This window comes from Stenella coeruleoalba (assembly GCF_951394435.1).
Source record: "Stenella coeruleoalba genome assembly, chromosome: 15".
NCBI lineage: Eukaryota > Metazoa > Chordata > Mammalia > Artiodactyla > Delphinidae > Stenella > Stenella coeruleoalba.
This window is the reverse complement of record NC_137161.1, coordinates 28,547,681-28,560,818: the sequence shown is the minus strand read 5'-3', so window position 1 is coordinate 28,560,818 and position 13,138 is coordinate 28,547,681. Positions and strand designations below refer to the sequence as shown.

Here is a 13,138-nt window from a genome sequence, read left to right as displayed (position 1 = left end):
TGAAATTCAGTTTTTTGAACTGATAGAAGCAAACAAAATTTACTTAAGTTTTATAATTCCCTTGTTTGGTATAAATCTGACAGTTCTGTAAGACTAAAAAGGGCTGAAAATTTAGCTGCCCAGAGCTGTAGAAAAGAGAGTGTTATTTGAAGGTGATAAGGATTTGTGGCAAATCAACCTTTGAGAGCCCACTGGGTTCCAGGAACTATTTATCACAGCCGTGAGTGGTTGGTAAGGTGCGATCCTGCACAGCCACATCCCTCCACCAGAATGTGCTAACTCCCAGGTTACAGGGGGCAAAGAAATGCACTTTGATCAGCGGCAGGCCTACCTTCAGGGGCGTTTTATTACCTTTCCCAAGTCCAGTAGCCAGAAGACCACAAAATAAACTCTGTATTTCAAAACATATCCTACGCCACAGTTCAAAGGGAAACAATTAAAAAAAAAAAATCAAGCAAGGGACTTCCCTGGTGGTCCAGTGGCTAAGACTTGGTGCTCCCAATGCAGGAGCGATCCCTGGGTTCGATCCCTGGTCAGGGAACTAGGTCCCACATGCTGTAACTAAAAGATCCCACACTCGGCTATCAAGATCCCAAGTGCTGCAACTAAGTCCCGGCGCTGCCAAATAAATAAATTTTAAAAAATAAAGTTAAAAAAAATCAAGCAGGTGCCTCGCATCTCATTACTCATGGGCATAAGCAGTGGCTGAAGTCTCCCAACAAAATGGGCTGTATTCAGAAACTTGAGGTCAGGAGGCTCAGCATGACGGTAAGTCAGTATGAGCTGTGGAAAGGCAGGCACTTCCTGGAAAGGGATACAAAATACTCAGAATTTTATAAGCCTATTTCCAAGCATCCTCCAGAAATTCGACTTTTTTTTTATATTGAAATATAGTTGATTTACAATGTTGTGCCGATCTCTGCTGTACAGCAAAGTGACTCAGTTATACATGTACATGTTCTTTTCCATTATGGTTTGCCACAGGATAGTGAACACAGCTCCCTGTGCTGTACAGCAGAACCTTGTTGTTTATCCCTCCCCTATATAATGGCTGGCATCTGCTATGCTCTAGTATAAGTACACAGTTATGCTAGAGCATGCACTGCTTGGCAGACCCCAAACATGCGATGAGCAAAAGCCTCTGCCCTTATGAAGGCTTCCAGCCATTGGAAGCAGAATGACTGCAGCTACGAGAATAAGGAAGAGGAGGCAGCTCTGCCTGAGGGGTAGGGAAGGGTGGTTAGGACGAGAGAAGGGCAGGCTGAGAGTAAGCAGCTCATGCACTGTGTTTCCTGGGGTGAAGAGAGTGAGCACACGGCACAGGGGGGTGTAAGCGTGCAGCGAGGGACCCACGTAACCTGGGGTAATCACAAAAGAGATGTGGTAGGAGATGGGGAGAAATGAGGCTGGAGGTGAAGCTGGAGTCTGCTCATAATGGTATCTGGCAGACTACAAGAATGTGAACTCTAAGAAATGGGAAGTGACTAAAAGTTCTTTAAGTATTTTAGAAAGATAAGCTGCTTATTGAAACTAATAAGTCACCAATGTAAAGTTAGATGTACCGTTTAGGTTAAGACATCCAAGCTGTTGACAACACTCTGGTTTGCCACTGACTGAGTTCTGATTTCAGAGATGTTAACATGTGGAAGAACACGTCTGAGAATCGACGAAACAGGTTCCCTCTGGAGGCAAGAAGAGTTAGAAGTGGAAGACAGACTAGAGGCCAAGAGATGCATCAGGAGGTCCTGAAAGCTGAAGAAGTGAGGGCTGGCCAGGGAGGAGGCAGGAAGGGGATGGGAGAAAGGTCTTGGAGGTTTAGAATCAACAGAACTGAGCAACTCGTCACTTCAAATGTGATGGAAGGAAGGAAGAAGCCAATTCTCTCTTCTTACTCCCAACTTGCATCTACGTACATGACCCTTTCACAAGTGAGGAAACTGAGGCTCAAAAGATTAAGTAACTTGCCTTCGGTCTCACTACAGTCTCACAGAGGCAGACCCCAGAGTCTCCACAGCCTGGATTCCTAACCCTGATGCTTTACTGCTGCCTCTCACTGCCTGCAGCAGAAGTTAACACCTGGATGTTCCACTTCCCACTGTGACAGTTCCTCCTTAAGTACTCTTATGGACGCCCCCAAGGAGTTCAATGTTCCTTAAGTCTCCAGTATTGATAGGCCAACCACATAACTCACTGATTCATTTTTCACAGAGGATTAATTATGATTTTGATAAGCATGCTGAGATAAACAATTCAGCAATATTTATCACAAGTCTTCAAAATGCTCAACACGACATAAAAATCCCACTCCAGGAATTTATTCTAAAAGAAGAGTACCAAAAAGGCAAAACAAAAACAAAAACCTACCACTACCAGCAACAAAAGGGCACACCAAGCACTAAAGACACACAGAACTGGTATTCCACACAGCACAGTACAAGTAAGGAGTTAGAACAACTGTCCACGAGTAATTAATGGTTAATAATGGCATTGCCACTTAGTTGAATGCTTAAAGGGCCATGTTTTACTTCAACAAAATTTACTTAAAAAGCCAAAAGAGAAGATCACATAACACATCATAAGCATGTTTAATGTGAAGTGAGACATAAGATATAAAATTTGGAAGTTATGTTTAAGAAAATATTATAAAGGAATCCAGAAATGAGGTTTGAATTTGTTATGACCATAGCTATCCCTGCTGATTAAATAAAAATTTTAATATACAACTTTTAACTAAAGAAGTGGTTCAGAAGATCAGTCCTGAGAAGATGCTGAAGATGAGGACCATTCAGCACATTCTCCCAAAATGAGCACATAGACCAAGCCCTCCTCCCAGCCTCAATGACCTTGAGCTGTGTCACTATAAAGAGGCTGGGTCCAGTGTCAACACCACAGGGTGTGTTCAATTCAAAGTACTTCATTAATCAAATGTCTTTGTGCACTACGGAACACACCCGCTCAGGGTGGCTGCCAGGGCAAGATGCAGTGTCCTGTAGAGGCCAAGAGGCCAGTTAGGAACTCTCAGGCCCAGGGGGAAAGGAGAAGGAGCCAGCCAGGCCTGGGGTCAAAACCACCCACTCCCACACTTTCATGGCTAATGTGACCCTGGGCAAACTGCTAAAAAAGACCCCATGAATATTTCATTTTCCATAAATTGGGAAGAGACACTTACCTCAATGGGCTGTTGGGAGGCTTAATTGTGACATACGAAGCCTCTTGCAAGGTGCCTGGACACCAGAGCAGACAACTACTGGGTGTTAATCATGTTAAAAATTGCAAAGACATCTGGATATAAACCTAGAGCCTGACCTTTCACCACTGTGGGAATGGACAAGTTACTTGACTTAATGGATCTTGATTTTCTTGTGTGTAAAACCAGGTTACAAAAACTCCAACCTAAAGTGGAGAGGATTAAATGAGAGGATGAACCATAAAAATCTAAGGTTAGCTATTAGGACTTGGAACATTGCAAGGCTCTTGTTAAAAATGCAGATTCCACTGGCCAGGCAGACTGGGGAGTAGGGCAGTCCTGGTTGTTTCTCTCTCCATGTGCAATGGTCCTTGCCACATGCCTAGCCTTACTGCGTGCCAGGCTCACTTCTGGTTTACCCTTTTACAACTCCTCCTTCCCTCCTCTAAACTTAGTCCACATTCCTGCCAGCTGTCCCCCCTAAAGCACCTCTCACGGGCTGCAGTGAAGTATCATTGGTTGTGCTGTGCCCACCTCCTCCCTTAGACTGGGCACCACAGCGGAACGAGACCATGTCTCTGGGCTCCCGCAATGCACCTCACACACATTGAGTAGGTGATCAATAACTGGGTGAAATGAATCAAGATGAGAACTGTTAGCTGGAGAGGCTTAAAACAGAGAAATATCAGAGAACATTCTAGTATAGGGCATGAAGAATGTTTAGATTAAGACAACTATGTAAGCATCCAGAATTTGTGAGTTACTGAGGAGGGCCCGTGGCTAAATACCACCAAAAGCCAAGTTCGAGCTGAAAATAAACTGATGTTCTATTGGGAAGCTAAGCTCTCTTTGAGAGTGTACTTACACTGTAAAAAGCCCTACCCAATACAATGCCAATTAATCAAAGCTCTCAAGTAAGTGTTGCTTCTATCTCCTGGGGCTGGTATCTAAAACCCCCAATGCACACAGAAGGAAAGCAGTCTGTCAGTAGCAAGAGAAAAGGAAAGTCTGTGTGGTTGTCCCAAGACAATCGAGAGCAGAACAGAAAGGAGGCAGAGGGTCCCTGGCAGCTGAGACCTAGCGGAGGCACCAGTAGAAATCAGCAGTGCCACAAGTACTGGTTAACACATAATTGAAAATAGATAGTAGCCATTAGCTTCTGAGTAAAATATGATTACACCCATTTAACAACAAGAAAAACAGGAGAGCCCAGAACTTAAGCCACCTGTCCCAAGAGTGCAGCGCAGCTGTGAAGGAAAGCGGACTCAATCCAGAATGCCGGGGCTTGGAGCCTGGCTTGGTTCTGCTTAGCTGCTATACATCGGGCAATGCCACTAACCTCAGCGCCTCAAGTTGTCTCACTCGTAAAATAGGGATAATTATAGTATTGACTTCAAAAGGTGGTTACGAAGACTGAAACAGTTAAGAGGCATAAAGCCTTTAGAACAGCTCTTGGCACACAGCAATCAGTGAGTTTTAGCTTTTATTAACAGGGTGAAACTGGGACTAAGACCTTCCGACTCCCAGTCAATACCAATGTTCTACTGTATCCCATTCATTTCCCGGGACCCTAAATGCTGCCTTTATATCTAGGTCAGGGTAGCCGAAGACTACCATTCAGCTCCCTGCCTTTACCCAGGGATCTCTAAACTCTGAGACCCCAAAGCTGCAGTAGAGAATTCAGAGGTGCTTTCCAGCATCCTGGGAAGGGGGCACCCAGCTCTGAGCCCAAGATTTCCCTGGGCTCTCAATGGGCTGAGAGGAGTTTGCAGGCCAACAACCCATCCACTAAGACACTGGCTCCCCCTCAGCTTCCTGAGGTCTACCTCCTTCCTTGCTTCCCCAGGCCTCTATGCTCCCAGAGGGAACCTCTACTGTTTTCTGGGACACCCACCACTCATGACCTTGCACGACTGTCATGGCCAAGCCTTCTGCATGCCTCGTGGAGGAAACTCTGCATAGCTTCTTCTAGTGCAGTGTATGGCTCACAGTCACACCGTGCATCGGCGTGCAGACAAGACTGCCTCGCAAGGGCCAAGATTCCCACCCATGTGAAAGCCCCTCCAGGTATCTTGAGTACAGCAAACGTCAAATAATTGGTCAAGCGGAACATGTCACGTTTTACCAAGTTGGGATAAGCTAGGTTCCTGGCTTTTCCAAACTTCTAATTATTCAGTTTTATGAGCCTTGACAGTTTGTTGTGGATTTTTTTTTTTTTTTGTCTTTATTTGCTGCTATTTGTATAAGGATCAGTGTGCACTTTGTAGAGAGCATCAGAATTTCTGAGTTTGACAATGAGCTCTGGCATGCCTGCTGTCTAAGTGGCAGTAATCTTGAATTCAGTTTTAGGTGCAATCAGGACAGGGTCCTTTGGCAATGGAAACAAGGGGATAAAAGCAAACTGTTAACCCTTTTTTAATTAAAAGTTCTTAAAAGTTAAACAAAGCCACCAACCCATCAACCAAATAATTTACAGGATTGTTAATCTGGTTTAAAAAAGCCTGGGAGACTGGTTTGAATACTACCACTAACTCATCTGGGGCAAGTCCTGTCTCTTTTCTGGGCTTCAATTTCCTTCCCTGTGAAATAGAAGGCCAGATCAGACATCTAAGATGGCTCACTATTGACTGTCTGAAACTTCTGTTCTCTATATAATGCTCTGGGTAGGACTTTTTGGTCTTTGTTCAGAGAGAAAGGAAAGACATAAGACACAGAAGTCTATCTAAGTGGAGAAGATGAAGAACTGCATTAAGAAGTCCCCTTACCCCTTTTTTGATATTGGTTTATTCATACATAATTTTTTAAAACTAGAGAAATGCCTTCTAGTGGAGTTGATACTTGGAGAGGGGGGAGGAGAAAGGAGACAGACAACCATTCTCTATTTGTTCTCTATTTGGCCAAACTGTGAAATAAATAGCAGTCTCTTCTCTACCTATTCATGTGTTCCTAGGCCCCCTTCTTTCAAAGCCCACCTTCTCTGCTAACTTCTGGCTAACTCCTGATTCTCATTCTTGTTAATATGTACAACACAGAACAAAGCCATTAATGAGCCAACTTGCCTTTTCTTCCATGACCTTGATTAGCATTTGAGTCTTCTACGTGTCCTCAAACTTCAAATTAATTCCTTTGGGACAAAGAGTTTTTTTTTTTCCTCTGCAAATACCACCATAGGGACCTCAGTAAAAGTTTGTGGATTTGGTTCATTGAGACTTTAAGGCAGATTAACACTTTTCAGTCTATTCAAAATTATCCTAAATTGCAGGAGTCGGGGCAAGAGGTGACCGCATCTGTTTACAGACAGAGCTGAACCAGATTACTTGCAAACTAGAAGGAATCTGCCCCGGCGGCATATCAGGACTGCTAAATTTTGGAAGCTGAAGTCAGGAAAACTTAACCTGGAGTAATTTGGATATTTGTTCTCCACTTTAATACTGATAGCAAAAAGCTTAACGCCTGTTAACTGCTTGTTAACTTTACACTTGACACATAAATCTGAATATCAGTTTATAAGCAGAGGCAACATGCATCGTCTTTACTGCTCTCTCCCTAAGCCCAGAATACTAACTGACCCATAGTAGAGGCTCATATATTTAAGACTCCAAATAACTAAAAGGGACATATTAAGTATGTGGGCTAAAGCAAAATACTTCGTTTCTTTTAGGCCTCAGTTTTAGTTCACAAAGGGAGGAAGAAAATACCAGTGTTTCTGTCAACTTGGCGCTGCCTACAGTACAGGAAACAGAATGTGTTCCATGGTCAAGTTTGGGAAACTTGAACAGGAACATTGTGAATTTCGAAGGGGATGACAGTGGAAGAAGATTCAAAACGTAACCTGAACTTACTGAAGCAGCAAATTTCTCCTCATCTGGAGCACTTGTTGACATTCCCAGGCTGCACAGCAACCCTATGACAGAGGAACCCTCACCCTATTAGTAAAGGAATGCTCCCCACAGGTTTGAAACAACTTGTCCCATGCAGTCAGCTGAGACAAACTATGACTAAAAGTGAGTCTAACCCCAAAGCCTGTGTTATGCTGCCACTGTTTACTGCGGAGTTTTGACAAATTCTACAAGTGAGGAAAGTTTGAACAGTATACGTAGGGACACAAAACAAAGACTTCCAACCCAGGTTGAAGTTTCAAAACTGGTATCAATGAGCTGAGGATAGAAGAGGATCCTTTGGAAAAGCAAACTCCTACATCCCAAGGCAGTCATGTAAGTTGGAAGTCCAGACCATTCATTAACCACAGAAAAGACAGTCTGAGAGTGAAGTGAAGAGCCTGTAGAATACAGGTAAGCTGAAAGAATCTCCTGGAAAAGTCTTTTCAAAACAAATATATTTACCCTGGAGAGAGGGTGGGCTTTTCAGGATGGATGGGGCAGGGATGGGCATAAAAAGTAGAAGCCTATTTTGAAAAAGGACCCTGGGTAATATTGAGCATGTCCTCAATCCGCTGTCAAACAACTGACCTGAAACAGGACCAGGAGTTCTCTTGGGATGGGCCTGGAGGATAGTCAGGCAAAAGCTCCAAACAAAACGCCCTATCCAACCCCACCCCAAATCCTACCTGCTCTTACTAAGGTCAGACCTAGATCATCCTTTGGGGAGGGAGGAAACCATTACACCTTTTAAAAGGATTGAGGCCTTGAATCAAGACAGATCTAAGTTCACATCGCTTAAGCTATGAAAAATTGTAAACAAACCAGGAGTACAACCATACCTCCCTTACAAGCTGATTAACCTTCATCAACTTAGGTTCGTTCACCTCTAAACCTTAGTTTCTCCACTTATAGAAAGAGAAGAGGATTTACTTTTCAAGTTATACCTCAAGTCACTCTGTAAGAGATCTAGGGCAGAGCTGGGTCTCAGATTAGCAACTTCTCCCCTGAGGAAGTCTCCTCAGGCCTTCCTAGTCCACTGGCTCTCTCTTCTATGAACAGACCCTTGGCTACTTGTAGTTTGAACAAGGCACGTGAGCACTCAGGATGCACACACTCCCTAACTGCAGTTAAAACCCCGAAACCAGGACTAGCCCTCCCAGGACTGCAAAATCCCCTTGCTTCACTGAGCCCCATCGTCCCTATAAATAAAACCACTTGGAAGCCAGCCTCAGAGGGTGGCTGTAAAAGGGAAGAAAAAGATGTTAGGTGTGTTGTGTGACAGCTCTCGACCCACCTGTGGAGTTATTATTCTGCAGGCCCCTAGAGGACCTAGGCTGAAAACTGCCGGTTTGCTTGACTGCCCTGGGATGAAGGGCTGGTGGGGGGTGGGGGGTGGGGGTCTCAGAGGAAAAGGAAGACCAGGAAACAAGAGTTAGCCGGGTGGAGCCGGAGGGTGTCAGGATTTTTGGAACCAGACAGGGAGCGGGTGTGGGTGGGTCCAGCAAAGTTTTTTTGTTTGCTTTGGGAGGGAAACAGAAGAGGCCCTAGAGTGTGAGGGGGCTCGGCAGTTCTTCCACCGACTCTGAACCCAACGCCCTCCACTCCCAAGTCCGACCTTAAAAGTGCTACACGTTTCATAGTAATGGTTCACACTTATGGAGCACTTCCTACGACAATGGTTAGCACTTAATGAGCCCTTGTTATTAAAATACCAGCTAACATTAGTGCCGGGGACTAATCATGGATCCGGAGAGGAGAGGGCGGCCCGAATATCTGCCCCGGAAAGGAGGGTGTGTCGGGTCCAGGGCGACAGAACCGGGACCAGGGTCTAGGGGTCAGTTTGGGGCGAGCCCAGCAGATTCGTGGGTCCAGGCCATGCATGGCCAGGGCGGCCCTCGGCATTCCTACCTTTGAGCGAGGTTTCCACCAGGCGCAGGTAAAGCTGTGAGCTCTTGTTGCCGTGGCTCATGCGCTGGGCTAGCCCGTTGCGCTGCAGGACGCACTCCTCAAACTGCACGACGTTTTGGTGGCGCCGCTTGAGGCTGGTCAGGGCCCAGAATTCGGCTAGCGCCAGCTCCACGTTCTCGGGGGCGTCGCAGCGGATCTTCTTGACCGCCACCCGGGCCCCGCTGCGCCCGGCCACTGCCTCGTACACCACGCCGTAGCTGCCGCGCCCGATCTCCGCCAAAAGGCTGTAGCGCGGCCGCGCCGACCCGCCGCCGCCCTCCGGCCGCCGCCGCGCCAGGTAGGCCTCGCCCGGGGCCTCGGCCGCCACCGGATCCATGGCCTGGGCCACAGCCGCCGGCCTCAGCTTTGCGCTGAGCGCCCGCGGCACTGGGCTTCGCCTTTTCCGCTCGGGGCTTTGTGTACCTCTGCGGGCGCCGTCCTCCTCCCCCGTTTCCATGGCTGCGGGCGGCGGGGGGAGCAGCAACGGCGCTGCCCGGGACCCCCCTGCCTCATCCCTCCGTCCGGCCCCGGGACGCGGAGGAGCGGGACCCTGGATTGTGACCTGCGGGCGAAGGAATCGGTTAAACGACCAGGCCAAGGCCGGGAGGCAAGCAGCGCAGGCCTCAGGGCGTCCCACCACCTCCTCCTCCGGCCGCCACGGCCCCTTTAAGACGGAAGGCACGGCTGCTGACTGAACGGGGGAGGGGAGGGGAAAGCGGGAAAGACGAAACCACGGGGCACTGGCTCAGAGGGGGAGCCGGAAAGAAAAGCAGAAACTCCCCGCCTTTTCAGTTAACTTATTGTATAGCAATACGAGAAACAAGGACTCGCAGCTTTCGTGACTTACGAAAATCGCCCTTAAGAAGAAATTCGGACTGTGGAGATCTTTTTTCCGCTTGGCTCCCTCTGGGATGCCCCTCCCCGCGTCCCGCCCTGTGTTCTCCCGGGTGTAAACAGTCCATTGAATTAAGCCGGAGCGGAGCCCAGCGGACCGACCCAAGTCCCGCCGGGCTGCGGGTGTAAGGGGTTGGCTTGAAAGTCCGGAGTCCCTGAGCGCGCCCAACCGGGGGCCCAACTGCCCTCCCCAGACGCCCGAGGCGGCGGGCGTAGTTCCAGTTTGGGTGCTAGCTTTCACTCCGCGGACCGCGCCCTTACCTGGCCTGCGCCCTTCCACTTCCGGGCAGCGCGTTTCCCCTCTAAGGCCCCCAGCTGGGGGTGGTCCGCTCCGGGCCAGGGCTGCTTCGGGTACCTAGCCGGGCGAGAGACCGTGGCCCGGGTCGGGCGTGCGACAGAGCCTGTTGCTGTACGGGTGACGGCAGCGGTGCTCTCGAGGGACAACTGGGCGTCAGGGCTCCCGCGGCTCTCCACGTGTTCGCGCCAGCTGAGCCCTTTACGTAACCTTTTTATATAAGCCGCACGTCCCGCCCGCACTCGGGCCAGCGGGGGCTCCTGGTGGCCCATCCCCCGGGAGGCCAGCCGAGTACTGCGCCGCCGGGGTCTTGCCAAGGTCGGCCGACCAGTAGCAGCCGGGTGAGCCCACGCGGGGCCGGGGCCCAATCACAGGCGAGAACACCCAACCAACAAAAAACTGGCGCCAAATTCCCGCGATCGGGCAGCGGCCTCCGGTCTCCGCAGCCGCCTGCGCACCGCAACCTCCTCTCTTCCTTGCCTGCGCTGCATGAAGAGGAGCTGTACCCAGTAGGCCCTAATAAATACTGATTGGTTGATTGGATTGGTCGGTTTAATTGATTCATAGGTCTTGCCTGGGAACCGCCCGCACTGGGATGGAATCCACGCCCAGTCTCCTATTAAGTCCCTTGATCCTGGGCAAAACATTGCCCCACTTGGAGCCTCAGTTTCCCCTTCTGAAAAATGGGTAGACTCGGCCTTGCCTCCCAGGGTTGATAGCCCCAAATAAAAAATATATATATTATATAAAATATTAATATATAAATAAATATTAATATATAAATATTTAGATTTTGATATAAATCTGAAGTGGCTAATTGGGTGCAGGGCTGAGAGTGCTGAATGTAAGCTCCATTTAGACATGAATCTTTAAATATTTTGTTACTGCTTTGTACCTCAGTGCCGAGTAGGTGCTCCATATTTGTAAACTGAATCTACAGATATTGAGTGCCTGTAATGTGCTAGGCACCGTTTTTGTTCTAAATTGTTGGGGAAAGAGCGGCGAACAAGACAGTCTCTACCTTAGTTGAGGTTCTGTGCCTCGTCAAATCATATGGGTGACTTTGTGCACATAACACTTTCTTAAGTGTCTCTTGTCCTCATCTGTAATATGGGAAGAACAGTAGTTGAAGGATTCACTGAGGTTAGACAGTTAAAGCGCTTAGAATAGGACAGGGCCTTGCACACATTAAATGTTAGATATTATTAAATAAATACATAGGATCATTTTTGACAATGTAAGTGTAATAGAGGAAAAGAATGAGCTAAAGAGTGCCTGGGGGTTGGGAACAGGCCACTTTGTTAGTGTGGTCACTAAAAACTTAACTTCTTTTGGATAAAATTTCAAATTTACATATAAATTACAAGAATAGTAAAGAATCTCATATTTTTAACCATAATAATAATTTGTTATATTTTACTACATTTGCATTATCATATTCTCTCTTGTGTATTTGTTTGTGTATGTATTATATATAATATGTTTTTGTATTTTCTTTTCCCCCAAAACCACTTTACACTAAATTTCAGACATCATTCCCTTTCATTCCTAAATATTTTTGTGTGTTCTTCCTAAGAACATGGATATTCTCTTGCAAAATCTCAGTACAATTATCAAAATCAAGAATTTTGACAATAATGCAATTCTTTAATATGCCTTCCATATTTAAATTTTGCTAATTGTCCCAATAATATAGCTATTTCCTACGATCCAGTCAGGATCATTTTGCATTTAGTTGTCATGACTCCAGAGTTTCCTTTACTCTAGAAAGGCAGTTAATTATTCAGCTTTTCTTTGTCCTTTATGACCTTAACTTTTTTTTTTTTTTTTTTTTTTTTTGCGGTACACGGGCGTCTCACTGTTGTGGCCTCTCCCGTTGCGGAGCACAGCCTCCGGACGCACAGGCTCAGCGGCCATGGCTCACGGGCCTAGCCGCTCCACGGCATGTGGGATCTCCCCGGACCGGGGCACGAACCTGTGTCCCCTGCATCGGCAGGCGGACTCTAAACCACTGCGCCACCAGGGAAGCCCTGACCTTAACATTTTTGAAGAGTACTGGTGAGTTATTTTGTAGATGTCCCTAAGTTTAGATTTGTCTGGTATTTTCTCATGATTAGAATTAGGTTATGCATTTTTGGTAGGAATGGCACTGAAAGGAGTTGTGTCCTCAGTGTACCACATCAGGAGGCACATGGCATATTTTTATTCCTATACTGATGATGTTCACTTTGATCATTTGGTTAAGGTGGTGTCTGCCAAGGTACTACACTGAAAAGTTACTATTTTTCCCTTTGTAATTATTAAGTGTCTTGTGGGAAGATATTTTGAGACTACCCTGTTCTTCATCAGACTCTCACCCACTGGTTTTAGCATTCATTTATGGTTCTTGCCTGAGTCAGTTACTCCCATGGTTACAAAATGCTGATTGAAAGGCCTCTGTATTAGTTTGCTAGGGCTGCCATAACAAAATACCACTGACTGGGTGGCTTAACGGAATTTATTTTCTCACAATTGTGGAGGCTAGAAGTCCAAGATCAGAGTGTTGGCAGGTTTGGTTTCTCCTGAGACCTCTGTCCTTAGTTTGTAGACGGCTGCCTTCTGGCTGTGTCCTCATAAGACATTTTCTCTGTGGGGATATCTTTTCCTCTTCTTATAAGGACACAGTCGTATTGGATTAGGGCCTACCCTAACTGGCTCATTTAACTTAATCACCCCTTTAAAGACTTTATCCCCAAATGTATTATTGATACATTCTAAGGTACTGGGGGTTGTGAATTCCACATATGATTTTGGCAATGGTGGGAAGGGGGGAATTAAGTCTATACCAGTCTATAACAACTAAATCTATAACAGTGACACAAGCTGAGACCTCAAGCCAGCCATGCTAAAACTAGTGGAAAGGCATTTCAGGCAGAGGGAGTAAGTACAGAAGCT

The 13,138-nt window shown here is 46.8% G+C and overlaps 1 protein-coding gene across 2 annotated transcripts in view; it reads right to left on the bottom strand.

The window, feature by feature from the left end:
* The window catches only part of STK35 (serine/threonine kinase 35), a 46,214-nt gene extending 35,299 nt beyond the window's left edge, over positions 1–10,915 (bottom strand). For both annotated transcript variants that reach the window (XM_079944487.1, XM_079944488.1), the window contains exons 1-2: positions 10,171–10,915; positions 8,977–9,577 (exon numbers count right to left, since the gene is read on the bottom strand). In XM_079944487.1, the coding sequence (XP_079800613.1) occupies positions 8,977–9,577; positions 10,171–10,476 (907 nt within the window). In that variant the 5' untranslated portion in view covers positions 10,477–10,915. The remainder of the gene's footprint in view (positions 1–8,976; positions 9,578–10,170) is intronic.
* Positions 10,916–13,138: the final 2,223 nt, after the last annotated feature.